At 45.5% G+C, this 26,577-nt stretch overlaps 1 protein-coding gene across 11 annotated transcripts in view; it reads right to left on the bottom strand.

The window, feature by feature from the left end:
- The window catches only part of RNF220 (ring finger protein 220), a 327,501-nt gene that overhangs the window by 165,998 nt on the left and 134,926 nt on the right, over positions 1 to 26,577 (bottom strand). Inside the window, exon 1 of one of the 11 annotated variants that reach the window (XM_081914737.1) lies at positions 25,838 to 25,950. The exons of the other annotated variants lie outside the window; for them this stretch is intronic. Within the exon in view, the coding sequence (XP_081770863.1) occupies positions 25,838 to 25,928 (91 nt within the window). The 5' untranslated portion in view covers positions 25,929 to 25,950. Of the gene's footprint in view, positions 1 to 25,837; positions 25,951 to 26,577 lie in introns of those variants that run through there. 11 annotated transcript variants of the gene reach the window in all.

The following is a 26,577-nucleotide window of genomic DNA, read 5'->3' as shown; positions in this document are numbered from 1 at the left end:
TTTGATGCCTTTTAGTTTAGAGAAAAGGTGAGTAGGAAGAGGTGTCAAGATACCAGTTTATAAAATTATACATGGCATGGAGAAAGAGGATAGAGAGATGTTTTCCTCCTTTTCTCGTAACAGTAGAATGCAGAGATATTGGAAGGTTGGAAGATGCAGGATGGATGAAAGAAAGCATTTCTTCATATACAGCATAGTTAAGATATGCAATCTGTTCTAGAGGGATAATGGTATCCAACTTGGATGGCTTCAAAAGAGGATTAGACAAATTTGTGGAGCATAAGGCTATTGATGGCTACTAGCCATACTGGCTATGTTCTGCTTCCATGGTTGGAAGCATTATGCTTCTCAATACCAGTAGCTGGGAATGGTGGGTGGGCAGAGTGTTGTTGTACTCACGTCTGGATTGCGAGCTTCTTACAAGCATCTGTTTGGCTACTGTGAGAACAGAATGAAGGACTTGATGGGCCATTGGCATCACCTAGCAGAATCTTCTTATTGTTATGGTTTAGTGGGGGAACAGGGATTCCCGAGATCCCTGGGTGCTGGCTTCCCCCCTCTAGATTATTGGGTGCTGGAATTAAACAGAGCTGACAGGCTAAGTTTGTTTTTCTGCCAGACAAAGGGGCAGAGGGAGATTGTGGCCTTGCCACTAAGCCACCTACAAAACACAAAACCCTACAGGTCACTGAGGGGAAGGTTGCAAGGGCACCATGGGTGTGATGCAACACAGAGGTTTTTTGGTAAGATGTTCTGGGAACAAGGATGAAGTAAGGAGCACTCCAAGTGGCACTGGCTGGAGGAGGCTGCACCAAGAGACCAGGGTTATGACTTTGAACCCAAGCTCCCTGAAGGTATGATGGGAGCAGTGAGAGACACTCTTGGGGCATAATGTTCTATACCCCCTCCATTGAAGGCTCTGTATGTAAACATGTGTAAAAAAACCCATTTTTCCCTTAAAAACACTAGTCTCTGCTGTGCCTCAATTTCCCAATGGAAACGCTACCCTGCGTAAGCAACTCGAGCCCCCAGGAATCTTGCTACTGCTTGGCAGAGATTGAGGGTAGCATGTAGCACCATGTTCTTAAACACTGATTTGGAAGCCTGCCTTTTTTAGGACTGTATTTGAATCTAATGCAACCCTGAGTTTTTCTTTTGAGTGGGGGAAGTGAAAAAGAAATTGAATTAATTAGAGCAAAAGCAAAAATCAGGACATAAGAATTCACAGGCAAGGGTCACAGCAAGGTTACTCTGCCTCTGATAGTGGTCAGTCAGATGCCAGGGTGAAATCGCAAGCATGCAAATGAACTGCACCAATAGATAAAACCTGACGACGGGGCTGCTGTACCATCAAAAGTCAATAGATTATACCCAATCAAAAATAGTGGTTTTAAAATCACAAGATTTTAAAAGCTAATAAATCCAAGGCCTTTTTATTTGCTTTCTGCTTTATGAGCTTTTAACAGTCACATTTCCCAGCTTTTTGTCTGTAACCATGACTGAAGCATTTTGAGATTCAGAAGCTGAGCATTTCACATAATTTTCTGAGCACTGGGGTTCAGAGCAAAGTATCATGAGTTGTAGGAGTCTGAGAGCCAGGTAACTGAAACACTAGCCTATTGCCAACCTGGTGCCCTCCAGATAGTTTAGGCTACAAATCCCAGCTGTGCTGGCTGGAGCTTATCAGAGTTGTAGTCAAAATAATCTAGAAGGTACCAAGTTGGCAAAGGCTGCACTTGCCAAACTGGCTCAGTGTCAAGTTCTAGTCAAAATGGTAATGAAGTGATAAGCAAGTGTGGATGAATTAATCAGATTTTTATAGAATGAGCCCTTGCCCTGATTCATTAAACCAGGAGTGGAGAACCTCTGGCCCACAGGCCTAATTAGGTATGGCACAGGTCCCAATTTGGACTGTGAGGATGTTTCGCACAAATCACACCTGCCTGCCCTGCAGCTGACATCACATGGGATGCCAGGTGTGGGGCAAGTACAGACATGGCTTCAAAGGAAGAAATGGGAGCTTATGGGGAGCTACCAATGGGTCCTTTGCAAGGTGGACTCCCTCTCAGGACCAATCAGCTGATGGGGGCTCACAGGAAGCACTAATGGAAATTCCCTAATGCAGCCAAGAGGGCCAGGGGAAGCAGTTTGGATTGAAACTATTTCCTCTGCAGAGTGGGAAACACTCCATTACAAAATGTAACATTTTTTCTTCTTCAAAGGGAAATCCTCAAACCACTGATCAGCCAATTGCTTGTTACAGCTACCTCCACTGAAGTTCAACACGTGTCGCCTGACATCATTATGATTCCAGGTGACTGACAGGTGGGTGGTCCTGTCAAACTTGCTCTGTTGTGGGTGGAGGCTTTAAGAATCTGACCCATCGGCTGGATCCCATTCTCCACTCCTGCTTCAAAGCCTGCTCACCATTGTGGCATATGTGTGTCATGGGGTCACTGAGTGCACACAAAATAGCCTGTGACTAGATAGCATCTATTTCAAGGCATGGGTGCCAGTTTTTTTTCACACCACTGTCACATCTCTGTTAACATATGTACCTGTTCCAACTCCACTATGAATTGCTGGCCTTCTTGCTATGCTCCAAGCAGACACTTGGAGCTCCTTTCGTAAGTGTCTGGCATGTTTATCCATTTCAGTGTTTATCTGTCATATTACCGGGGCCCCCCAAAAAGCCAATCTAATATCCTTTGGTTGTTGTTGTTTTTAATCTTAAAAACTCAAGAGTGGCTTCATGATTCTCAGAAGAGCAGCTAATCAACACTCTGCATAGCCACCTTCTCCTTGAAAGAGGAAGTCCCTTTGCTCCTGTGTGCCATTCACTCTGAAAGTTTGCTTTGTTTATACAATTTCCGGCACAATTTTCTAAGGCTTATGCCCCACTTAGTGCAGTTTACGTAAATTAAAATCACAATCTGTCCTAAAAGGGATGACAAAAGGTTCATTCTCCAAGCAGGGGTGAAGGAAGGCTTTGTCGGGGCAAACCGCCTGGCGGCATACGCGCCATATGTATGGCACATGCATAGCACCGCTATGTATGGCGCACACGCATGTGGTGTACGTAGCAGCACTGCACATGTGCCACTGGGCAGTTTGCTGACGGCGTCGCTTGAGTGCCATATGGATGGTGGTGGGATCCTCTGCTCGTGGCTGCAGTGGCGACTGAAGGATCCTCTGCACACGGCTGCAAGGGTGTGATGGTAGCGGCTCGCGTCGCCACATCCGGAGGCAGCAGAGCAACACCCCCCCCCCGTGTGGTGCCATCTTGTCACCTCCCTCAGAGATGGCACCCGGGGCGACCCCCTCACCCCCTTCCTCTGCCACTGTCCCCAAGGCAGGTACATTTGTCTCAGGTGAAAACTCACCCTTTCGAATCAAATCAGGGCTAATTTTGGTTATATGAAAATATTCTGAGAAAAAAGTTTGAAAGGAGCGTTAAGCAAACAGGTCATTGTAAAGAAAGCACAGGAAACCTAAAATGTTTCATTTCCATAGGCTGGTTCATGCTTTTGATTTGGCAGAGAACATCCTGGAGTCTGACCTCACTGGGAGGTAAGGGACAAGGTCCAGGTTTTCCCCACACCTTGCAGCCAGGTGGCCCAGCTAAGAGGAAGCAGACTGGGGGTTGGGTAGTGCGGGCTTTCAGAAATAAATAATCACTTCAGCAGCCTCCAAGAGCGGCAGGGAGACTTAATGTGCTGACAGCGCTGCATTTTTTACTTTTAGTCAATATGAGAAAGGCCCCAAGACTATGATTCTAAACATCTGGATTCCATCAATCTGTGATCCATCATCGCCTATCGGCATTCGACCATTGCCTGGCCGGAGCAATGCTGCTTGTTTTATTAATACGTCAAATACATTATCCATGTAATACACTTGTCTTCCTATTCCCCCTCCCACCCACACAGACACTGCTTCCCCACTGCTTCTGTGCAGCATATTTAAATGTATAATGGATCAGTTTGCATTACATGTCTGTATGTCATAATTTGTCAGGTTTAATAGAACTTAGTAAGGAGAGAAGGGAAGGGAGAGAAGCCTTCATGTCGCGTATGTTTAATACAAAATTGTCTGGATCACTTTATTTATTTCCCTCTTTGTTCCTGGAAACCAGAGAGCATGGGGCGTCTGGGAATTGCCTGCTTCATCCACATTGCCTTGGCCATCATGTTCTCTCTTACATGCAGCTCTCTTGCAACTTTTGTGTGTTCACATTGCATGGTGGAGTGCCAGCCAACAGAAGGTGTTCAAATGGCCTGGGTTTCTGGTGCAAAAAGGAGATTGCAGTTCCTGTAGCACCATGCTCTTGTAGTTGTTATATAAACAACATACATTCAAACTAAGAATCTCTTGGAGAGAGGGACCAGATCTCAATTTCTTCTGGTCTGTGAAATTTGCCAGAGATACTTGCCTGGTCTATAATGAAAATATTAAAAGGCCTCAGTGGTACCACATGGTAAATTTAAGAGCATATGGCATCATGCAAACTGTTTTGAATCCCACAGGCAGTGGGGTGGGTTTGATTTGCACCAAGCCACACAAAGGCATAGCAAGCTAGCAAGTAAGTAACACATGGGTCATTTCTGTCCATATTCCAAAGGCTCCCCCAAAAAGTAGCGGACACCCCAAATGACATGAAAGGAAAGCTGTGTGGTGTTTTTATTTGTGACATTAAAAGAAGACTCAGAAATTGCATCATTGAAGCTCCATTACTACTTGAAATTCTTCCTTGCAATAAAGATCTTGGAAGAGACCACTGACAAAGTCACTTCTCATGGAAACTTTCAGGGTGGGTTTTTGCCTTCTAAATTACCATCCTACGCATTTGAATTAACCCACAACTAAATGGATAGAGACAGATCACCCTTCTGCAAGATAGTGCTACAGATGATTTGAAAACTCACAGGAAAGTGCTACCGATTTCTATAATAACTTTATAACATACAAGCCTATTATAGTATCTCATAATGTAAATTGTTGACCAATCCACTACACAATAATCAGGAGAGATAAAAGAGGGTACATATTTTAGAAGCTGAAATGTAGTTTCTTGTTGTGGCTGCAAAGGAATGTCAGCCAAGCTGAATGAACCACTAGGGTCCATCTGACTTTTCACCCATGCCCCTTATTGTGAGACCTATGCTCTTATTTTTGTTTCCTGCTCATCACAAACTTGATTGGCACAACTGGCTGTGAATGCCTCTCTCTCCAACTCCGTGCTATTTCCTGAGGAAGTGATGTCATGTTTCCTTAATGGGCAACAGTCATGTCGCCTTAATAACAGTCCCAGAAACAATTGCACATTTACTATCCAGCTTGCTCACTTGGCACACGGAGCCCATTCCCTTTCCAAGGCTTAATTTGATTTTGACATATTGGCTTCAGATTAAAGGAATCTCGTAAAAAAAAAAAAATCCAAACACATACACATCCAGGTCTCCCTCCCCCCCCCCCTTGTCATTCCTTTCGGGTCTTGCAGAAAAGTGCTAACACCATAATATTTTAAGGAGAGAAAATCCAAGTGTGCTTTACCCCCTGCTGGCTCTGATGCTGGGCTTATAAAAATTAAGTGGGAACTTACACAGCTGTGGGCTATAAACCCTTTGTTGCCAACTCTATTAGGCCTGGAGTTTACCTGCCTTGGTGGGGGGAGGTATCCACGGAGAAAGCCGAAACCGCAGTCCTATGAAGCCTACACGACTTTCCTGGGTGAGAATGCCGAACATGTGGAAGAGCAAAGAGTAGCCACTGGGACGGGTTCCTAGCAAGCAGCACAGATGCCTGGGGTGGTGGTGGAACGCCACTGCGGAGGAGAAGGGGGAGCAGGCATGCGAAACGACAGAGTGCAGTGAAGCAGTAAGAGCCCTCCCAGCTGAATATCAATTAGCATCAATTACTGACTTCATTTAATTGTCGTAGAAGATGAATTTGTCATTTTTAGTCTTGAATTAATGGGAGACCTTCAACTTTTCTTTGGCAGCAACCTGCATTTCCTGGCTTTGCTCAGCCTGAATGGGGGTAGGGGAAAGAACGGGACACTGGAACTGAGAAGGGAAAAGGAGGTTATGGTCCAGCTTCATACTAAAGAGTAGGTGCACTTGATTCAGGATTGGAGAATCATGTGACATGTCCCGCATTTTCCAACAGGGGTTGCTGTAAAAAGACTATGGGTGGTGATTCTAAGGGGTGTTCTCTGCTATTCCAGTATCAGCCTCTCCTGAAAGAGGGCACTGGAGAACTGGCCAGGAGGAATCAGTCTACTCCCATTCCATGACTGCTTTACATGGCATATCTTCTCTCCCAGCTCATTTGCTGGGAGATCATTCCACAGATGGGAAATTGAAGTGGAGAGACAGTGCACTGACCAAGGCCACTCAGTGAGTGCATGGCAGTATTAGATCCGGCTCTGTACCCAAACCTCTCAGATTTAAGCCCACCCTGCCCAGCTCTAGACCAAAGTTTGCTGCAAGAGAGACTCAATGACTATGAGAATCATAGTATGTACACAATATGCACATATATCCACAGCATTCATATACAGAGCTGAAAATTAAAATGGTTGGCTCCTAACTTCACTTCTCATTCTGCAAAATGAAGCAGGTGCAAGTGGGCAAAAGGCAGGAACTGAAAAACACTTAGGTTTAGGTGTTGGGGGGGGGGGAGAGAAATACAGGAATGCCAGCACACAACCCATGCTCTATCCTTGCATTCCGTTTTGATTTCTTATTTTCTTTCCATCTTTCCATCCCCGACCCCCTACCTTAGTTCTCAGGCCAGAACTTAATTTTACAGCTGTGAAGTGTTTACATTTTTTCCAGCAAACAGGCAATGGTAAACAATAAATGCTCGGCAGCAAAATTGAATTTATAACTGCATTACGGCACCAGATAACGCCCTAAAATAACAACGCGATAAGGAAATTCGATTTGATTGCCTCTGCACATCAGCTTGGGCCCATCTGCAGCCCGGGCCTCCCTGTAATAATTTTCAATTGAGTTTGTAAACCTTATTTGTCCTTAAATATTTCTGTCATTTTTCATTGCTAGAGACAAATCCTTGGGTATACAGCAGTAGACAGACTGCTCTTTAGGAGAGATTTGTGTGTGTAGGTGCATGTGTGTCTATGTGCCTGCCAAAGTGGTGGGAAGACATCTTGGTGAGCAGTGGTGGACGATGCGGGGTGGGGGTCGGATTTGGAGCAGCCGCTGACAGTCATACGTCCAATCAATCACATTGCTGACAGGGAAGAATCACAGACCAGAAATTGAGTTTGACTCACATGGGATGACTGAACAAATTAATAGACCATTAGCCAAGCGGTGACCTGAGAAATGATGGGCGGATGCCTCTCCATAAGGCTCGAGCTGGAGTGTTTTAATATGCACATCCCCTCAAATTCAGCAAGATTCCAGCACTTTTCCAGGAATGTGCCCCCAGCTCTATTCAAGTTTCAGAGTGCATTTTATGAAGCTGCTTAGGGATTCAAGGGCCCAAAGTAGAAAATGAGGACATGGTGGAGAACTCTAATGTTTAGCATCTCTTTAAAACAAGCATCCACAAAGCAAGCAGACCAACAATGATTAAACCAGCCTTACTGCATAAGAACAGCAACTCTAGTAACCCACTCTGGACAGAAATTGGATAAAGATTTTATAAAGGCTGATTGTTTCCAGTCTTTTTTTAGTCAAATATTTAAGGACACCCATTTTAAAAGGAAGTATGGCCCAGATATCTTAATTGTTAGAAAATGATATCCCCATCTTACATCAATCTTATTTAGAACTCAGTTATGCTGTTGGCATTTGCCACACTTGTGGCACGGCCCTTCGAAGATCAATTGCGTGTGGGTAAATATTTCTCTCTTAAGCTTCCTTTGTTTGTTCTTTGTAACTAGCCATAATAATTTTCAAGATCTTTTGAAAAAGGTAGCAGTTCATTCAAAAGCGTTGTAAGCAAATTTGTCTCTGCATTTTTCTTTGCTTGTATATTTTTGTCTTTATCAGCAGTTCATTTAATTTGACATTTCATTGCTAACACTCCCAGGGTTATATGCATCTTTTGAGCTGCAGCTCACAACCTGGTCGAACACTGATAGTCATGAGCATTCTGCTTGATCTGTAATGACAGTAGAGATTTCCTGAAAAACAAGGTTTAATATAAAAGGCGGAACACAAAGGAATTTGTTCTTACCATGAAAGTTCATTCTGTACAGTTGGCAGGACAGCCAGTAAGAAAGGAAAGGGTTAGTAACTCTTCAGACTACTCGGAAGGTAAAGTCAACCTATCTGAAAATCTCTTTCCATATAGAAGTCGCCTTCCAGTTTTAGATATATCTATAACTTACTGATTTTATAAAATAGAAGCCAACAAAAATCTAGAATATGGAACTGAAAAGGAGGGAAGGGAACTGGAAAGCAAACCCTGAATCATTCTTACATGGTGAGCAAGTATTGGGGGGGGGGGGGAGGGTGCACAGAGGGTGCACCAACTAGCCCCATCCGCCTATATGATGCATACAGAGTTCCTCCACTCCCCCTGCCATGGGTCTGTATTTCTAGGAAGGAAGCTATTGCAAGTACAGCTGTATGCATGAATGTTTCCATGTGAGAAGGGTGAGAACCTTCAAGGAAATGAACTTAATGGGCTTGAAGAAGACAAACATGAGGCAACAGATCCAATGAGAGGGGTGCTAGAGGAAATGGGATACTGTAGCCCCACAGAGTGCTGCAAAATTAGCATTTTGCCATTAGCTCACAACAAATTGTGTGATGCATTTAAGTCTGTTTTGACACTTCTTAGGGGTTGCACCTCAACACAGTGGGAGGAAGTCAACATCACACTCTTCCGATCATTCTGTCAGCACAAGCATTTCTTCTTGCCAGATGGAATGACCTCCCCCCCCTCTCTCCCCACATGCTGTTCTGCAGGGGGTGGGTTCTCCTGATCCTCTAGAGAAGATTTTGGGGAGGAAGCCATACTGTTGTTAGCTGGAGCCCTCACACTGGCTTCCATTAGAGTTCTGGGTAAGTTGAATCTGGGTTAGTTAAATGGCAGAAATTAGACTGCATGCTGGGAGCTCATGACAAAATGACAACTTCATAGCACCCTGTGGTTTGTAGGAGCCACCTGCTGGTGTCTTCAGATGAATGAAGCTTTTTTTTTGCCTCTTCCCAAAAAAATACCAGGTCACAGAGTCTATTACAGAAAGTGAAGATGATGTTCTCATGGAGCATGCCCCTTTCACTCTGGATACCAGAAGGTCCCAATACAAAGATATATGCTACGGATTTTGAACCTGAGACAAGTGAGATCCAAGAACCATGATCTCATTGAACAGTTTAGAGCTATAAGGATTACCCTGAACTGTAGCACTCTGATCGATAGAATTTGAAACATTGAAAAGACCTGAGGAAAAACCTGAGAGCACCACAATAACAAGGCATTGCACTGGCGTTGACCATGTCTTGGGCAACATGTCCCATCTTGCCATTGACTCTGAGTGCCCCATCTCTGAGTTATCTCATGAAAGACTTCCTAGTAGTTTTGCGATCTAGTGCTATGCTGGTAACCAATGTAAGAAGAAATGGACCAATGTATCTTTGGCTTGCACTTTTCTTTTTTAGGAGATGTGGGGGTTGTATTGTACCTTTTTTATTCTTTATCTAAATGAGGGCATCCTTCAAGAAACTGCCACTAATAAATCCCAAACACACAGACACAGTAATAGATTTTATCATCACTTGCTACCAGCCCATCTCAACAGTGAGGTTTACAGAAATAAAAGAACTGAAATAAAATTCCTGCTCAGACACAAACTTAGTTAAATGGCTCTGGACAAGTGATTCTCCTAAATCCAAGTTTACAAAGTATAAAGTGGGAAAATACGATCTAGCATGGCATCCAGCCTCCTGAGCACTCCAAAAATTGTTCCAGAGGGTCCCCCCAACCTTCTGGATCAAGGGGCTTTAGGGGGTAGAGAGGAAGGCAAAGTCTCATTGCGCCAGCAGAGACCCAATAGCACTATGTTGGGTCTCACATCTAGCTTTTTGTGATTAAGAAGATAAACTCAACCATTTCTACCATTTCTATAGCAAGCTGAACTTTATAATGTTTAATATCAGCAGCATTGTGTTGATAGTTAGCATTGTAGCACAGCACTAGCTTGTTTCTTTATATGAATGAAATGCACAACCACAGTTGTGAACAATATTATAAGCCATTCCTAATGCATCTGGCTCTCCCACAGAGCAGGCAGCAGAGGGCAATGAAGAACAGCAAAAAGATGCAATACAGAGGCAATAGTGTAACATCAGGTTTGGATAGTTATCAGGTGAAATTGCAGTTATCCCAAGGCCCTGCTGCATAGAACTCAGTCCTTCAGCCATATGCTCATGTTACAGATACTGTTTCCACAGTGTGAAATGTGGTGTGTTAATTTGAAGACCCTGCTTTCCTTTGTCTCCCTGGGAGATAATCAGGTAAACTATAATAAAAACACACGTGGGCAATTTACCTTTTCATCCCCATGAGCTTGGAGGGTTTCAATTACCGGATTCTGGGATTTAGTGCTTAGGGCTTTTTGGTGTGTGCAAGATTTATTAGGAGGTTTAGTATCAGTGGAGAATTCATGCATTTACTCCCTAGAGCTGGGCTTCTGCTCAGAGCCCCTAAATCATGGCCCTAAAGATGGGCCACTGTCACTTACAGCATTAGCATCGTTAGTGCATTCAGAAGATGATTAACAACCATGCATGTGCAGCCCTCCTGGTCTGGCCCTCCTGATTTGGGTGTGTTCCCTTCCCAGTGCCTCAAACCTCAAAGAGCAGGGGCAATGGTGCCAGGCTCAGAGAATCTGCTTGAAATGCTTTAGGATGCACAGTGTGTAATATTAAGCGCCCTCAAAGCATACACTTAAGTGAGAGCCGCTGCCTAGGGAAACTTCTGAACTGAAGCAAGGGATGCATTTTGCAATTCTTTCTACCCATTTGTAAAAGGGTGTGAAAATGTTTGTAGTGGGAGGGTTACTGAAAAGGGGGGGAAGTAGCATATCTGGGATAGCTGAGTCAGTAGAGCATGACTCAGTAGAGTAGACTCTTGAATTCAGGGTCATGGGTTTGAGCCAGACATTGGGCAAGAGATTCCTGCATTGCAGGGAATAGACAACCTTTGTGGTCCCTTCCAACTCTACAGTTCTATGATTCTATTATTTTATAACCAGACTAACACTCCTGCCCCTAGTTGGGGAAGGAACTAGATGGGGATTATACATTTGATGTGCATCCCCACCCACTTTCTGTCCTAGAGTCATAACCAGGCCCAAATTGAGGGGTGGAGGCAACTGCCCGGGGTGGCAGGTTAGGGGTGGCAGCAAACAGTACCCTGCCCCTACCTTTCTCATACCTGCCACTGTCTGAAACAATGCAGGGTTTGTTCTATGCTCATGGGAAGGTGAGGAGGGGAAAAGTTAGTGAAGGAATGAGCAGTGGGCCAGAACTAGTGGGAGATAGCAGCAGCAGAAAGAGTAGTTCAGGATTACAGTGCTTTGGGTGGGTGGTAATCCTGTGCCATTTTCCTACTAAAATCACCCCCATTAGCTAATCAATCGCTGATTCTTAATGTGATCCAAATGTGGAGAGGGAAAGTTTTCCCTTTCCTCCTCTGCTGCCATCCTGAGTAAAATACTTCATCTGTGTTGTTGGGATTTCCCCTCAAAATCAATACAAGATTCACAAGGGGGAAGGGGCCATAGCTCGGTGGGAGAGCATCTATTTTGCAAGTAGACAGTGCCAGGTTAAATCTCCCATATCTCCACATAGAGTTGGGAGAGAACCATGGAGATCTACTGCCAGTCTGTTCAGGCAATACTGAGCTAAGTGACAAAGTACTACGTAATTATTTATTTGCTAAATTTTATCCAGCCTTCCTTCAAGGAAGCTTGGGTATGGCTTCCCTAGAAGTCTTCTACCTAAGTATTAGGTGCAAACTTGCTTAGCTTGGTTTAGGGTTGGGGAAAATCATTACTGTAAAAGACGTTAAGGTGCATCAAAGAATTAAGCATTGTAAAAGGCTGTCTGTAGGACTTTTTCAGGATCTGTGGCTTCCTCCCTCTGTTTAATTTGGGGTTGCAGGTTTACAGCCCATTGTTCACAATCAGGGAGAGGTGGGTGCCAGAGCAGACTTTTGCCTTCTATGGCAAATTTGAAGATCTGGCACTGAACACAACTACATTTGGACCAGGGATATTCACAGTGCTAGCAGAAAATGAAAGTCATTTCAGCACTATGTGGTAAACTCAGGTACAACAGAGATGTGTCCCCTTTTGCACTGACCTAAAGCAGCAACAAGGGGACGCAGGTGGCGCTGTGGGTTAAAGCCTCAGCGCCTAGGACTTGCCGATCGAAAGGTCGGCGGTTCGAATCCCTGCGGCGGGGTGCGCTCCCGCTGCTCGGTCCCAGCGCCTGCCAACCTAGCAGTTCGAAAGCACCTCCGGGTGCAAGTAGATAAATAGGGACCGCTTACCAGCGGGAAGGTAAACGGCGTTTCCGTGTGCAGCTCTGGCTCGCCAGAGCAGCGATGTCACGCTGGCCACGTGACCCAGAAGTGTCTCCGGACAGCACTGGCCCCTGGCCTCTTAAGTGAGATGGGCGCACAACCCCAGAGTCTGTCAAGACTGGCCCGTACGGGCAGGGGTACCTTTACCTTTACCTTCTTAAAGCAGCAACAAAGGGATGCGGATGGCACTGTGGTCTAAACTACTGAGCCTAGGGCTTGCAGATCAGAAGGTTGGCAGTTCGAATCCCCACGACGGGGTGAGCTCCCATTGCTCGGTCCCAGCCCCCTCCAACCTAGCAGTTTGAAAGCACGTCAAAGTGCAAGTAGACCACTCCGGCAGGGAGGGACCACTCCGGCGGGGAGGTAAATGGTGTTTCTGTGCGCTCTGGTTTCACCAGAAGCGGCTTAGTCATGCTGGCCACATGACCCAGAAAAACTGTCTGCAGACAAACGTCAGCTCCCTCAGCCAGTAAAGAGAGATGAGCACTGCAACCCCAGAGTCGTTCGCGACTGGACTGTCAGGGGTCCTTTACCTTTACCTTTAAAGAAGCAACAGATTGAAAAAGCAGTACAGTATCTGTGAATGGGCATGAACAGACACATTTAAATAGTGGGAAGTAGAGGTTTCGTCATAAACATTTTAGTTTCTCCTCACTCAACCCTGGAACATTTGTGTGAAAATCAAAATCCAGAAAAATTCAGCACAATACAACTCAGGTCTAGTCCTACAACAATTTCAACATCTCCAGGTTTAATACCACAGTTCCTGGAAATGCATAAAACCTCTGTGTGTCGAGCAGGAGGGGGGAAAGGCCATTTCTTAGGAATCTGCCAGTTCCAGCTAATTTGAGGAAGAGCAGGGCTGTAATGAATATATATATATATATATATATATATATATATATATATATATATATGCGCACGCGCGCGCACACACACACACACTCAGAGCTTTTATTCACTACCCAGTGGAGGGATATCTCACCTTCTTACTAATGCTTTTAGCACAGACACTCGGTACATTATGAAGACATAATGTGGCACCACCTCACTCCTACTATTATTTATTATGTCTCTCTCTCTGGTGACAGCCTAAGGCACTGGACCTGGGATAGTGGATGAATTCTCAGACAGGAAGGAAATGGGGGAGGAAAGGAGGATGAAGCATAAGGTCCCTTGTTATAATCATATCAGCCACCATCAATGTGTGGGCCTCCAAGTTAGATCTTTCCTTCTTCTTTCTGGAAATGTAGCTTTGGAACACAGACTGGACCTACAATAGGTGAACATGGTATAGCCAGAGATAGCTCACTTGGAAGAGCATGAGACTCTTAATGTCAGGTCATGGGTTCAAGCCTCATGTTGGGCAAAAGATTCCTGCATTATGGGATCAATAGATGACCCTTGTAGTCCCTTCCAACGCCACAATTCTATGGCTCTATGACTTACACGAATGGAAGAATGTTAGAAGGAAGTTTGTAGCATATTCAGCAGCACACAAACATCAATGCATCATCAGGAAAATCAGGTACTATTTCTTCCACGTCACTCTTGCATTCACTGTAGGAAGCCAGCTATGTGGACTGAAAATCTTTGCCTGATTCCATGCCACTCTGCATCAACAGTGCAGGCCACTAGCAGACTAAGCTCTGGATAAAGATAGTTGAGATGGGAAGCAAGGAAACAGTCCATCAGATCTGTGAATATAGAACTGTGCAGATATACACTAGGAAATTCGAATGATCTTCAGGGCACCAGTGGCCATAACTGATTGTTATTTCAGGAGTGGTCAGCCTCGTATGCTTTGTCCTCAAGCTAATAACCACACATGTGCACAAAGCCAACTTCAGTAAAAAAAAAAAAAAAAGGTCTGGAATCTTGTACACACTTACTAAGGAGAAAGTCCCACTGAATTCAGTAGCACTTACTTCTGTCTGAATAGACTGCACTGCAGACAACTGCACATGCTCCCCAAACCTATAGGCTCAAAGGTGGAAAGAAGCTGCACCAAGCATGAAACAAATTCTGATTTATTATGAACTCTGACTTCGTTGTCCTTTTTGGCATGCTTGATTGTGATTCAGAAACAACAGTAAAGGTTGCTTCATTTATACTGAAATAAAAAACCTTCAACAGTGCAATCCTAATCCCTTGCTCAGCATCACTAGAAGGGGTTTGGATTAGGCAGTGTTTTCTCACCATTCAGCTCAGCTGACTTGGAGGCCTCACAGGCATTTGGGAAGCTACTGCCTGAGGTGATCAGCAGAAGAACACAAAATGGAGCATCACGGGGTGGAGTGGGGGAAGTATGGCAAGAGACAAATCCACAGGATCCATGGCCAGTCTGTTTCCTGAAGAGGTGCTCAATCTGCTGTTCCAGACGACAGATAGTTCAGCAAAATCAAAACAAAAAACCCACCCTATCCTCTACCCTGGCCACTAGGGCTGTAAATATGGGCTGGTGAACATGGTACTTCACGCCACACGTTGCCTTGTTGCAGTTTGTTCTGCCCATCATGCTTAACTGTGTGTAAAACTGCAGCCCTGTTTAGGTAATTTGCTTTTCTTTATTTTAATTCCTTTACATCTCTCATTTTACATATGTAGACCTTCTGGTCTTCAGCAAATAATAATAATAATATTTTGCCCTTATCAAAAAGATTTTGTTTTTTAAAAAGTATAAACTTGGGACCTGTTGCGAATTTTATGATTTTGAAAACAGGAAACCCTGGTGGGCATGCGAAAATATTGCAATTTTACAAGCTTCAAAAAAAAAGTTACATTTGCAAAACCTTTCTACTAACCCAAGATGGGGGAAACCCCAATAAATGTCACGCTGGTCCAGAAATTAACTTGCCAGAGGAATTATTCCGCCTTCTCCTTCAGCATGCAATGGAAAACCCAAGATCCTGCTTTGCTCCACACCTGGAGTTTTCTGGGGGCTAGTAGTCCCTCCTCTGCGCCCTGGAGCAGACAGAATCTTAGGCTGCTAATGAGCGCAGGCAGCCACAATGCCTTTTGTCCTTTTTTCCAATACAGTGTTACTTACATTCTTTCTTTTTTAATTAAAACATCCCCGACTGATTTTACAAGCTGCTGCTTCTCTCCCAGTCTATCTCATATGCTTGAGTGCTAGTATTAATTATTAGATCCAATTTACTGTTTATACTCTGATGTTTTAACTAATTACCACTAATGGCAGACACCAGTGGGCAATCAACTTCATTTAGTTCCCACTGCAAACCACTCATTACCAGCGCAGAGAGCAAAAGCAGGAGAGAGAAAGAGCAAGCAAGCCCACAAGAGCGCTCTCTCTCTCTCACTCTCCCTCTCCCTCTCTCTCTCTCACACACACAAAAACACAGGCAGGGTGGAAGAAGGAACAGATGCTGCTACATTCATGGATGAGTTAAGAGCAGAGGGTGAGGGTGTTTGCTGGGATTTAATATTAAATTCCCCCATAGCAACATACTCTGGGGAAAATTTCAAAATCAGGTGGAGTCTTCTGGTGCCCACAAATGTATTTTCATTGGTTTATTGTGGTTAGAGGATTTTAGTAGGACTACAGTAGCCACAGGAAGCAGCTCCATCCCATGATGTGGCATCATGTGGGAAGCCTTGGATTACCTAGGCAGAGCAATCCAAGGCTGAAACTAAATGTGAGATGCGGTAGCCTGTATCTTTTGACTGCACCTTGAACAGAGGACCAGATGCTTTTCCCTCTGGGGAAAATATGTTGTATGAAGGTCTGTTGATGTTCAGACGCAAAGTAGTGATGGCTGAAGAATTTGATTTCTATGAATTCCCCTGCAGTCTACACCTCTTTGGCTAAGGATGAATGTAACTATATTTCAGATTTCATACTTCTTCAAATTTTGCAATACTGTTTTCAACTTATAAACTGTACTAAAATGTGTAAAATGTATATATTTTAAGATAAAATAAATTTAGAGATGTGCACATTAAGATAAAACACACTTTTCAGTTTTTATTATTTTTTATTACTGTATGTTCAGTTCAAAACCAACAACAAAGTGCCCTAAGAGCCAGAGGCAAGCAGCTTTGCTCCCCCAAAGTGCATAGCCAGGTTCCAAGGAAGGAAAACAAAGATCAAATGAACTAGTGGTAGGTGACGTAGCTTGAACTACATCACCTACCACTAGCTCATTTGAGTAAGAGAATTAGATAAGACTACATAATGCAACTTGAGTAACAAGGTGCTTGTACTGAGAAAAAAAGTATGCTGTACCAAAGATCCTCCTGGACTAAAGAGCAGTAGTACCATCTATGGCAATGGAGCACAACAAGGATCAGGCTAATAACTCCCTCTGCCTCAGACCTGCCATTGTGGTACACTGTGGACCATGTGCATACCATACATCATTTCAGCATAATAAACCTGCTGCTAACAGTAAGGATCTGAAATCCTCCTAAGTATCAATCTCTACCCACCAACAGAGAGTGATTACTAGAATAGATGCATACGCTGGTCTATGTACCTGTAGAGATTAAGTGCTTGGATTTTAGTACTTGGATGGAAGTCAACAAGGGGCTAAATAATGAAATAACTGGGATTAGGTCTGCCTTCATGCACCAAATTCAAATCAACATAAGTAGGAATGTGGCTTTCCACCAAATCCTGAACTAGGTCTGGAATGATAGCATCAAAAGAACAACTAATAATCCAGACCAGGAATTAGTGGGCCAAAAGAAGGAAACTATAAGGCTTATGTTGACTGGCAGGCCAGATATTGTTGATACTTGCCCTACTTTCAACATGTAGTATAACCTGGCTGGGTTGGAAGTAAGACACATTCATAGGCCTTGAAAAAATATTTATTAGTAGTAGACAGCAAATTCAAATGAGATATCTTTCACTAGATGATAACTGAGTACTAGATCTAAAAATGGGATCTGCAAAGACATGCCCTTAGAGAGAAGCTGTCATGATTCTAATCAGCAATTTCTTCATTTCAAAAATAAAAACAAGCAAAAATTAGAAGCTGACCACAAATGACTGAAATTTCATAGGGCAGGAATATCTTTAGGACTAGTAAAAAGAGATAACTGCATTTTAAATACCTTATTTTGGAACACCTCCTTAAGGGTATGCAGGCTAATGTGTGCTGATTAATGCAAACTGAGCTTATGGGTAGTGGCAGTTTTACAACAAATGCAGTGATAAGCATTGACAGTTATTTAAGTTACCTTAAGTTCCGTCTTCAAAAATATCTTCAAGCCAATCCCTTACTGTGTTCCAGAGTTTCTCACAGCCCACTGTTTTTACCATTCCACATGTTCTGGAGTGAAACATTAAGGGGAAAGCATCTCCTGCCACATGGTAAGGAGAAGTCATCTATTGCTACAGGTGTGAAATGTGTATGTTGAAATTCACTATGCATTCTGGCCAGGACCTTAAAGAAACACCATGTGTCTATCATGCAAAACGGTAACTGGCAGTCTAGATTCCGGGACCATATCTATGCTGATCACTCAGTCAGAATTCACAGCACATGACAAAGGCATTGGAAGTGGGCCAGCACTTCCCAAGAGGGTATGGCACAAGCAGTTCTGTGTCCCTCTCCCTTTCTGATTTACTAAGATTAAACCAGATAACTCAACAGGCTTTGGAGAACGGAGTAGGGGAAAGGAACCTCTGTGGAGTTAACTGCCTCATGGGAAGATACATTATAACTGCTCACACATCTGCAAGGTAATTGATGTCAGCTCTTGCAGTGCAAAGGCTTAATCTGTCCCCCCAGACCCATCGGCCCTGATGCTGCAGATCCGGCACAGCTGGTTTTATGGACTGTCACCCCACGACCTTTACAAATCCCATCATTCCAATCAATACATCTCATTAGCGTTAGGTAAATGTATGGGGCGGGCTGGGAGAAAAAGTTGTAGGCAACAGGGCTTCTGACTGCCCTGTTGCCTGTTTGCTTTGAATCTTTTTTGCTAGCAATAAGGGATGGTTATTAAAACCAAACATGAACTGAACTCCTTGCCATATCAGCGAGGCCAAGCCGTTAACCAACCAATGCTGTTAAAGTCATTTCTCCCTCTCCTTGGGAAAGAGTCATATGATTAACAATTTTCCATTGTGCTGGATAACTGAAACCATATCAAAGCCTGCCAGATATGAGGAATATGACGCTAGGTATCCTGCAGGCCACAGCACCATTGCCTTGACTCATGGAGATTGTTTTACCACCAGCACCACCTGAGATGGCAAGCAGAACTAGCAAAATAAAACATAAAAATATGGAAAAGGGCCTAGATACCTATGTAATGGCCAGGTGGCTTATAGATTGTTGGCCATTTGTTCCACAGATTCTAGTCCAGTGAGAACAATTTGTACCCAAGAGGGAACCCGCTGACCAAGAGTTACACCCAGTGCTTACTGACATGCACCTCAAAATCTCATGGTCTTAATTTGTCTGTCACCCATGTGCTAGGATCAGTCAAGAGTATGATTATTTATGTCCAATTTGCTGCTCAGATGCACTTTTGGTCAGTAGCTTTGTTTTTTTTTCTCCCCGCATGGTCTTCATAGTGAAATATGCATTCATTTAACCATTTTCAAGAAAGCAGGGCACACACCTTAAAACATGAGTATTAAGATATAAATGTCAATAAAATAAAAGTTCCTTCAAAGTGTCTTTGACTAAGCATAGGTGTTTCATGTGATAATGATTTGGCAACAAAAAACCAATGAACCCCCTCTGTTTTTGAAGTCTCATGATTCTCCCATCAATATCAGGCAACTGGAGCTGGCTACAAAATCTTTAAACAGTTGTGTGCTTTCAGCATAAAAATAAAAGTATAGCCCACATTGTGACTCCTTTAATGCACCTCTTCTCCCATACCTTTGGCTAATTAAACAATCTATGGCATTTTAAACTGGGGGGGGGGTACTGTGTTATTGTTATTGTGGTATGCATTATTGTGTGTTTATATTGTGAACCACCCTGTGATCCTCAGATGAAGGATGGTATAGATATCTAGTAAATAAATAAAAATATTAATGATAAAGCACCTGATGCTAACACATAACAAGATCTACAACACTGTTTGAACACCACAAGCTGGCTTCAGAGGCCAACCACTTTTGGTTCAGCCTGGGTGCACATGCCTTTAATACAGTACTTCCCTAGAAGCAATTCCGTTTCTGGGAGTAGGTTTCAGTGCTCCAAACACCAATCTAATTGTATTGATCACTGTTTCAAAATTTAACTTCCTTCTGGATACAGTGAACTAGCTACCTTGGGAATCCACATCAAACACCTGTGTGTAAATGACTTAGATTTTTCAGAAACTTTATGAGACACCCTGGACATCAAGAGCTCAGGTTGTTTTGTTTAGGAGTCTGTGTGCTTGGCTATATTCCATACCGGCCATATAGCTAGGTAATATTTTCAATTGGAAATATAATCTTCCTGGATACAATTTCTTGCCCTGGCCTTGTAAATAAAGACTGGGCTGAGTGGAAATGTTGTCCCCTACTATGCTGGTCATTGAATGCAGAAATTGTTCAAACTTGACTTTACTTGCTTGTTGGCATTTAAGTGTCTGTGATGGGACGATGAGCTGCTTGTGCGTAAAATGCAAGTCCCTCAGAGTTTGATCAGGTTTTCAAACCTCTGCCTGTGACGGAGCCCCTCCAGCATGGCTGCGTCAATCACTAGTAGAATCCGAAAGTGGCTGCTTTCGGAAACGTTTCCAACATAAAAGCTCCTTAACGGAAACACGTCGTCTGGCCTCTCGGCGTGACAGTTTCCGTCGAGGTGTGGGTGTCCCTATAGGAGGTCCTGAGACCTCCCCACTGGTTTCGCTTGAAGCGTCTCTGAGCCATCCCTCCGACTCACTTTCCCTTGGAGTTCTTGCTCGCCCTCTACTGGTTCCCTCTTCCGCTGCTACTGCTCTCTCAACCTCAGGGAGCCTTTGCACCTGCGGCGCTTTAGATGTCAGTTCCCTGACATCCACCTCCCCTCCAGGGCCCCCTTCACCCCCTCCCGTCTCCTCTCCTACTGGCGGTGAGGAGGTAAAACCCCTGAAAGAACCTCCCTCATCTTCCGACGTCGCGAACACTTCCTTCCACTTGTTGCTGTTCCTACTCTCTAGGTACTCTTCGTCATCAGAGTCCACTCCATCTTCCAACTCCGACTCCGCGAACCCTTCCATTTCCTCTTCCTCATCGGTGGTGCCGAAATACTCCCTCCTAAACCTTGCTATAGGCTGAGGTTTCCTCGGGAACCTTTGGTGGAACGTTTCTGTTAAAACCTCGTCATTGACTTCCTCTGCACTTACCCAGGTGTTTTCTGACTCCGGTTCCCCTTCCCACGCCACCAAATACTCCACCTGATTACCCTTCCACCTGGAATCGAGGATTTCCGCTACATGGTTGCGGCGTTCCCTCTCTTCCAAGGCTGGTCCCCTGACGTGCTCCCCTTCACGTCCCCCCCTGTATGGTGACAGTAACGACCTGTGGAACACTGGGTGCAATTTCATGTGGTTGGGTAATCGGAGTTTGAAAGCTACCGGGTTGACCTGCTGAATCACCTCAAAGGGTCCCAATCTTCTGGGCCTCAGTTTCTTACAACCCCCTTTGAACGGCAACCCTTGGGTTGACAACCACACTTGATCCCCCACCCTTATGGTTTCACCTTCCCTTCTGTTCTTGTCTGCCTGCTTCTTATATTGTGCCTTGGCCCTTTCTAAGTTGAGCTGGAGCTGCTGATGGATGGCTTCCATCTCTTCTACAAAATGTTCAGCCGCTGGAACGCTCCATCTCTCCCCTCCTTCCCCTGGAAATGCCCTGGGGTGACACCCGTAATTAGCCAAGAAGGGACTCATCCCTGTGGACACATTCTCCGCATTATTGTAGGCAAATTCTGCCAACGCCAACTTTTCGACCCAATCGTTCTCTCTGTCATTGACATAACACCTAAGATATTGTTGAAGAATGCCATTTGCCCTTTCCGCCTGCCCGTTGGTTTCAGGGTGCCGGGCAGTTGAAAAATTAACTTCCACGTGTAGCAAGCTCATGAGCTTCCTCCAGAACCTGGAAGTAAATTGTTTGCCTCGATCTGAGATCACCCTCGAGGGAGCCCCGTGCAACCTAAAGATATGTTCCACAAACAACTTCGCCGTTTCTTCCGCTGTGACTGCATGTGAGCATGCTACAAAATGGCACATCTTAGTTAACAGGTCTACTACTACCATGATGGCTGTTTTCCCCTTGGACCTTGGCAGATCCGTCATAAAATCTATTGATATCGCTTCCCAAGGCCGTTCTGGTGTGGGTAAAGGTTCTAATAACCCTGCCGGCGCCCTTCTTTCCCCTTTGGCTCGCTGACATTGGTCACACCCTCTTACATACTCCCTTACATCTTCCCTCACCTTAGGCCACCAAAATTCCCTGGTAACCAACCACATGGTTTTGTGTTGCCCAAAATGTCCCGCCGTGGGGCTATCATGCAACTGCTTGAGTACTCTCCCCCTCAATTCACCTTCGGGTATATACAGTGCCCCTTTGTAATACAATGCCCCATTTCTTTCCTCAAAACCTCCGGGGCTCTCGCCCTCCCCCCTGAGACCTCTGAGCTTATCCTGGGCATATTCATCATTTTCCGTTTCCTCCACCAGTTCCCGTTGCCCCACCAGCGCCGCCCCACACACCCAGCGGTCCTCCGGGATGACATGTCTCTCTTCGATCACCTCCTCCCCTTCCCAATATTCTGGTTTGCGTGAGAGCGCATCCGCCCTGACGTTTTCTGGGCCTGGCACATAACAAATCTCAAAGTTAAATTTGGAGAATTCCTGTGCCCATCTCACTTGTCGTTGGTTGAGCACTCGAGCTGTTCTCCAATACTCTAAATTTTTGTGGTCGGTGCACACTTGCACCTTGTGTTGTGCCCCAATTAATAAATGTCTCCACCTCCGGAATGCTTCGTGAATGGCAAGTAGTTCCCTGTCATACACCGTGTAATTCCTCTCGGACTTATTCAGTTTCCGCGAGAAGAATGCACACGGTCTCCACTCCGACGCACTCCTCCCCGGTTGAAGAAGGACCGCCCCTATAGCCCGGTCGGATGCATCTGTTTCCACTCTCATGGGTTTTTGTAAATCCACATGCAGAAGTTGTTCTTCCGAGGCGAAAGCCCTTTTCAGTTCTTCAAAGGCTCGATCCGCCTCCACCGTCCAAACAAATTTCTTCTTGCTGCTGAGGCAGTCGGTGATGGGCGCCGTCAAGTGGGCAAAGTTCTTGATGAACTTCCGATAAAAGTTCCCAAACCCCAAGAATCTTTGCACGTCCTTCTTGGTCTTCGGTGTCTTCCATTCCAGTACCGCTTGAACCTTGCCTGGATCCATGGCCAATCCCTTGTCTGACAAGCGGTACCCCAGGAATTCCACCTCCTTGGTATGAAACTGGCACTTCTCCAGTTTCACCCACAGCTGGTTGGCTTGCAGCCTGCCCAACACTTCTCGAACGTCCCTCACATGCTGTTCCTCATCTTCCGAATACACCAACACGTCGTCTAAAAAGGCCACACAGTTCTTGTAGAGCAAAGGTCCCAGAACGTGGTTTATAAAAGCTTGAAAACAGGCGGAGCCCCCTTGTAGACCGAAGGGCATAACGAGGTATTCAAAGGCTCCCAAAGGGGTAAACATGGTGGTCTTCCATTCATCTCCCTTCCTTATGCGTATCAGATTGTACGCCCCCCGTAGGTCCAGTTTTGTAAAAATCTTTCCCTTCCTTACTCTGGTCAAAATGTCGTCAATTCGGGGCATAGGGAAAGCCAGGGGCTCCGACACTGCATTGAGGCCCCTGAAGTCACACACCAGTCTCGGTTTGTCTGTGTTCTTTTTGTCCACAAAAAACACTGGGCTGCCCCCCACCGCTCGGGACTCTCTGATGAAACCTCGCTTCAAGTTTTTGTCAATGAACTCCCTCAGCTCCTGCATCTCCCTGTCTGACATGGCGTACAGCTTGCCTACTGGGAGTTGGGCCCCTGGGAGTAGGTTGATTTGACAGTCAAAGGGTCTATGCGGTGGCAGTTTGTCTGCTTCCCTTTCGCTGAATACGTTGCTCAGATCTGCGTATTGCGGGGGCACCTTCCCTTTGCCCATCACTTCCATCCCCGCTAGGGTGACTCTGTCTCCTCCCGAGACCTTCCCCTCCTTGCAGTGTTCTAGGCAATGCGCTGACCCAAAGGAGACCACCCTCTGATGCCAGCCCACTAGCGGATCGTGTAGCGCCAGCCAGCTCATCCCCAAAATGATGGGCGCTCCTCCCAGGATGGCCACATTAAACGCTATCTGTTCGGTGTGCCTTGCCACTCTCATTATCATCGGGACAGTCTGTTGGCTAACTTCTCCCCCCAACAGCTCTCTGCCGTCAATCGTAGTCACCTGCAAGGGGTTACTTAAAGGGATGGTCTGTATCTGGTGCTCAGCTGCAAACTCCTTACTCATGAAATTACAGGAGCTGCCTGAATCCAAAAGCGCCTTGACCTTTAGTGGGTGTCCGTTTGGCAGTTCTAGTAACACCTCTATCACTAAAGCAGGTCTGGGAGGTTCTGGCATGGGCACTTTCATTGCTCTTTGGCCTGGCTGCTGTGCCCCGACGGTGGCAGCCAGGCGTTGGCTTTTACTTGCTCCTTGCTTTCCTCTTCCTTTCCCCCAACAGCTCCTGCCATCCCTTGCCATTCCTTTCTTTGTGGGCAGACTCTGGCAAAGTGCCCTGGCTGTTGGCAGAGATAACATCTCTTGGCGCTCTTTCCCTCCTTCTTCCGCCCTTCACTGGGATTTGAAACTGCGCGCGCCCGCGCTGTTCCAACTTCCATCGGCTCTGCCGGCGGGAAAGATGGCTCTGGAATGTCTGGAATGCGGAACTCCCTCCAACGGTCTCCTTTCCCTTCCCGCCTTTCCAAAGCCCTCGCCTCCTGGCGCGCTCCTATGGCCAGCGCAGATTTGGTTAATTGGTCCATAGACTCCGCCCTGGGCCCCCGGGAAAGCTCATCTTTGACGGTTGAAGAAAGCCCCTCTTCGAAAAGCATTTGGATGGGCTCCGCCGATAGGTCCCACCCCAATTTATGAATCAGCATAGTAAATTCAGTCCAGTACTCACGGACAGATCTGCTTCCTTGCTGGCAAGCCATTAACTGCCTTCGCACCACCCCCTGCTCAATATCGCTGGAAAACATCAGGTCCATGGCACGAAAAAACTTCCTCGTGTCCTTTAAGATCTCATTATTCGCTGCCATCAGGGGTCTAACCCAATCTTTCGCCCCGGATTCGAGATGGCCAATCACATACGCCACTCGCGATTCCTCGTCGGGGAAGTCATCAAACTGCAAGTTTAGAGCGTATTGCATCTCTGTTCTAAAGGCATGATAGTTCCTGGGATCCCCCCCGAATTTCTGCACCAATCCTGGTACCTTTCTGGCGAGCGGGGTGGTTTTCTCCTTTCCCTTTTCTGCATCCTGAGCCCTCCTCTCCTCAAGCCTCGCCGTTTGCAGCGCCAACTGGATCTCCAACGCTCTGTACCTTTCTTCCAGGCTTGGACCCCCTCCAGCTGCTCCTGCACCCCCGGTTCCGGCTGGGTTGCTCATGATGCTTCTCTCTGCACAAGCTGGCTTTCGGTGACTTTCGGATTGCTGTGATGGGACGATGAGCTGCTTGTGCGTAAAATGCAAGTCCCTCAGAGTTTGATCAGGTTTTCAAACCTCTGCCTGTGACGGAGCCCCTCCAGCATGGCTGCGTCAATCACTAGTAGAATCCGAAAGTGGCTGCTTTCGGAAACGTTTCCAACATAAAAGCTCCTTAACGGAAACACGTCGTCTGGCCTCTCGGCGTGACAGTTTCCGTCGAGGTGTGGGTGTCCCTATAGGAGGTCCTGAGACCTCCCCACTGGTTTCGCTTGAAGCGTCTCTGAGCCATCCCTCCGACTCACTTTCCCTTGGAGTTCTTGCTCGCCCTCTACTGGTTCCCTCTTCCGCTGCTACTGCTCTCTCAACCTCAGGGAGCCTTTGCACCTGCGGCGCTTTAGATGTCAGTTCCCTGACAGTGTCCTAACCTTGGCTCTGTGCTTAACATTTAGCCATTGGAAAAGAAGAAATGCAAGATGCTTTTGTGCAGAGATGAGAGATATTTCTAGGATTCCGATATAAATCAGTTCATACATAGGTAAGTAACATTTCAAATACAATAAGAGAAGCTGAATAGCTTATCCTCGTGTCTAGGCTGGATGCATTTGTACCTGCTTTAGCTTTGCTGCTGGCTGCTTCCTCCTCCTCTACCATCTTGTTTGTGTGGACACTCTCCAGGGCTCTCAAATTGTTGACAAGCATGGATCACTGCAGTGGCAGCAAAACCATTTAAAGTGCTAAGCCGCCCTGGGCTTTAGCGAGATGGCTGTACGGCGAAGGCTCTTAGCATAACACCTGCCACAAGGCAGAGACAAGGGAAAATGAATAAATCCAGCAGCCAGCCAATTTTGCTCAGGCTGACACACTTCTCCTCCTGGAATTAGATGAACAGCTCCCCAGGCGCCTTGCCCCACAAGCTCACCTGCCATCCTGCATCTTCCACCAATGCAAGACTATGCTATCACACTCAGATCTCTGGCTTCAGGGGAGCAAGCTTAAACCAAAGTTTGAAGGAAGCGCTTGATCCAGCAGAGGGAACAGAATGTGACCCAATGGCTAAGAGCTAACCCTGAATGCATTCCAGCCCAAAGTAATGTAATTAGATTATCTCAAACATGTTGCTATTCAACCTTTTTATTAATGGCTTGGATAAAAGAGTAGAGCACACTTATCAAAGTTGCAGATGACACAAAGCTGGAAGGGACCATTAACACTTTGGAAGGAAATATTAACATTCAAAACCCTCTTGATAAATTGAGAGTACTGGACACTTAAATTTAATTCCAAGAAAATGATAACACAGGCCAAAAACCTCAAATACAAAATAGGAAAATAAATGGCTAAATAGTAG

This window comes from Podarcis melisellensis, assembly GCF_964234715.1.
Source record: "Podarcis melisellensis genome assembly, chromosome: 6".
NCBI lineage: Eukaryota > Metazoa > Chordata > Lepidosauria > Squamata > Lacertidae > Podarcis > Podarcis melisellensis.
Note: the sequence above shows the minus strand (reverse complement) of the source record. Positions and strands in the feature narration are given on the sequence as shown.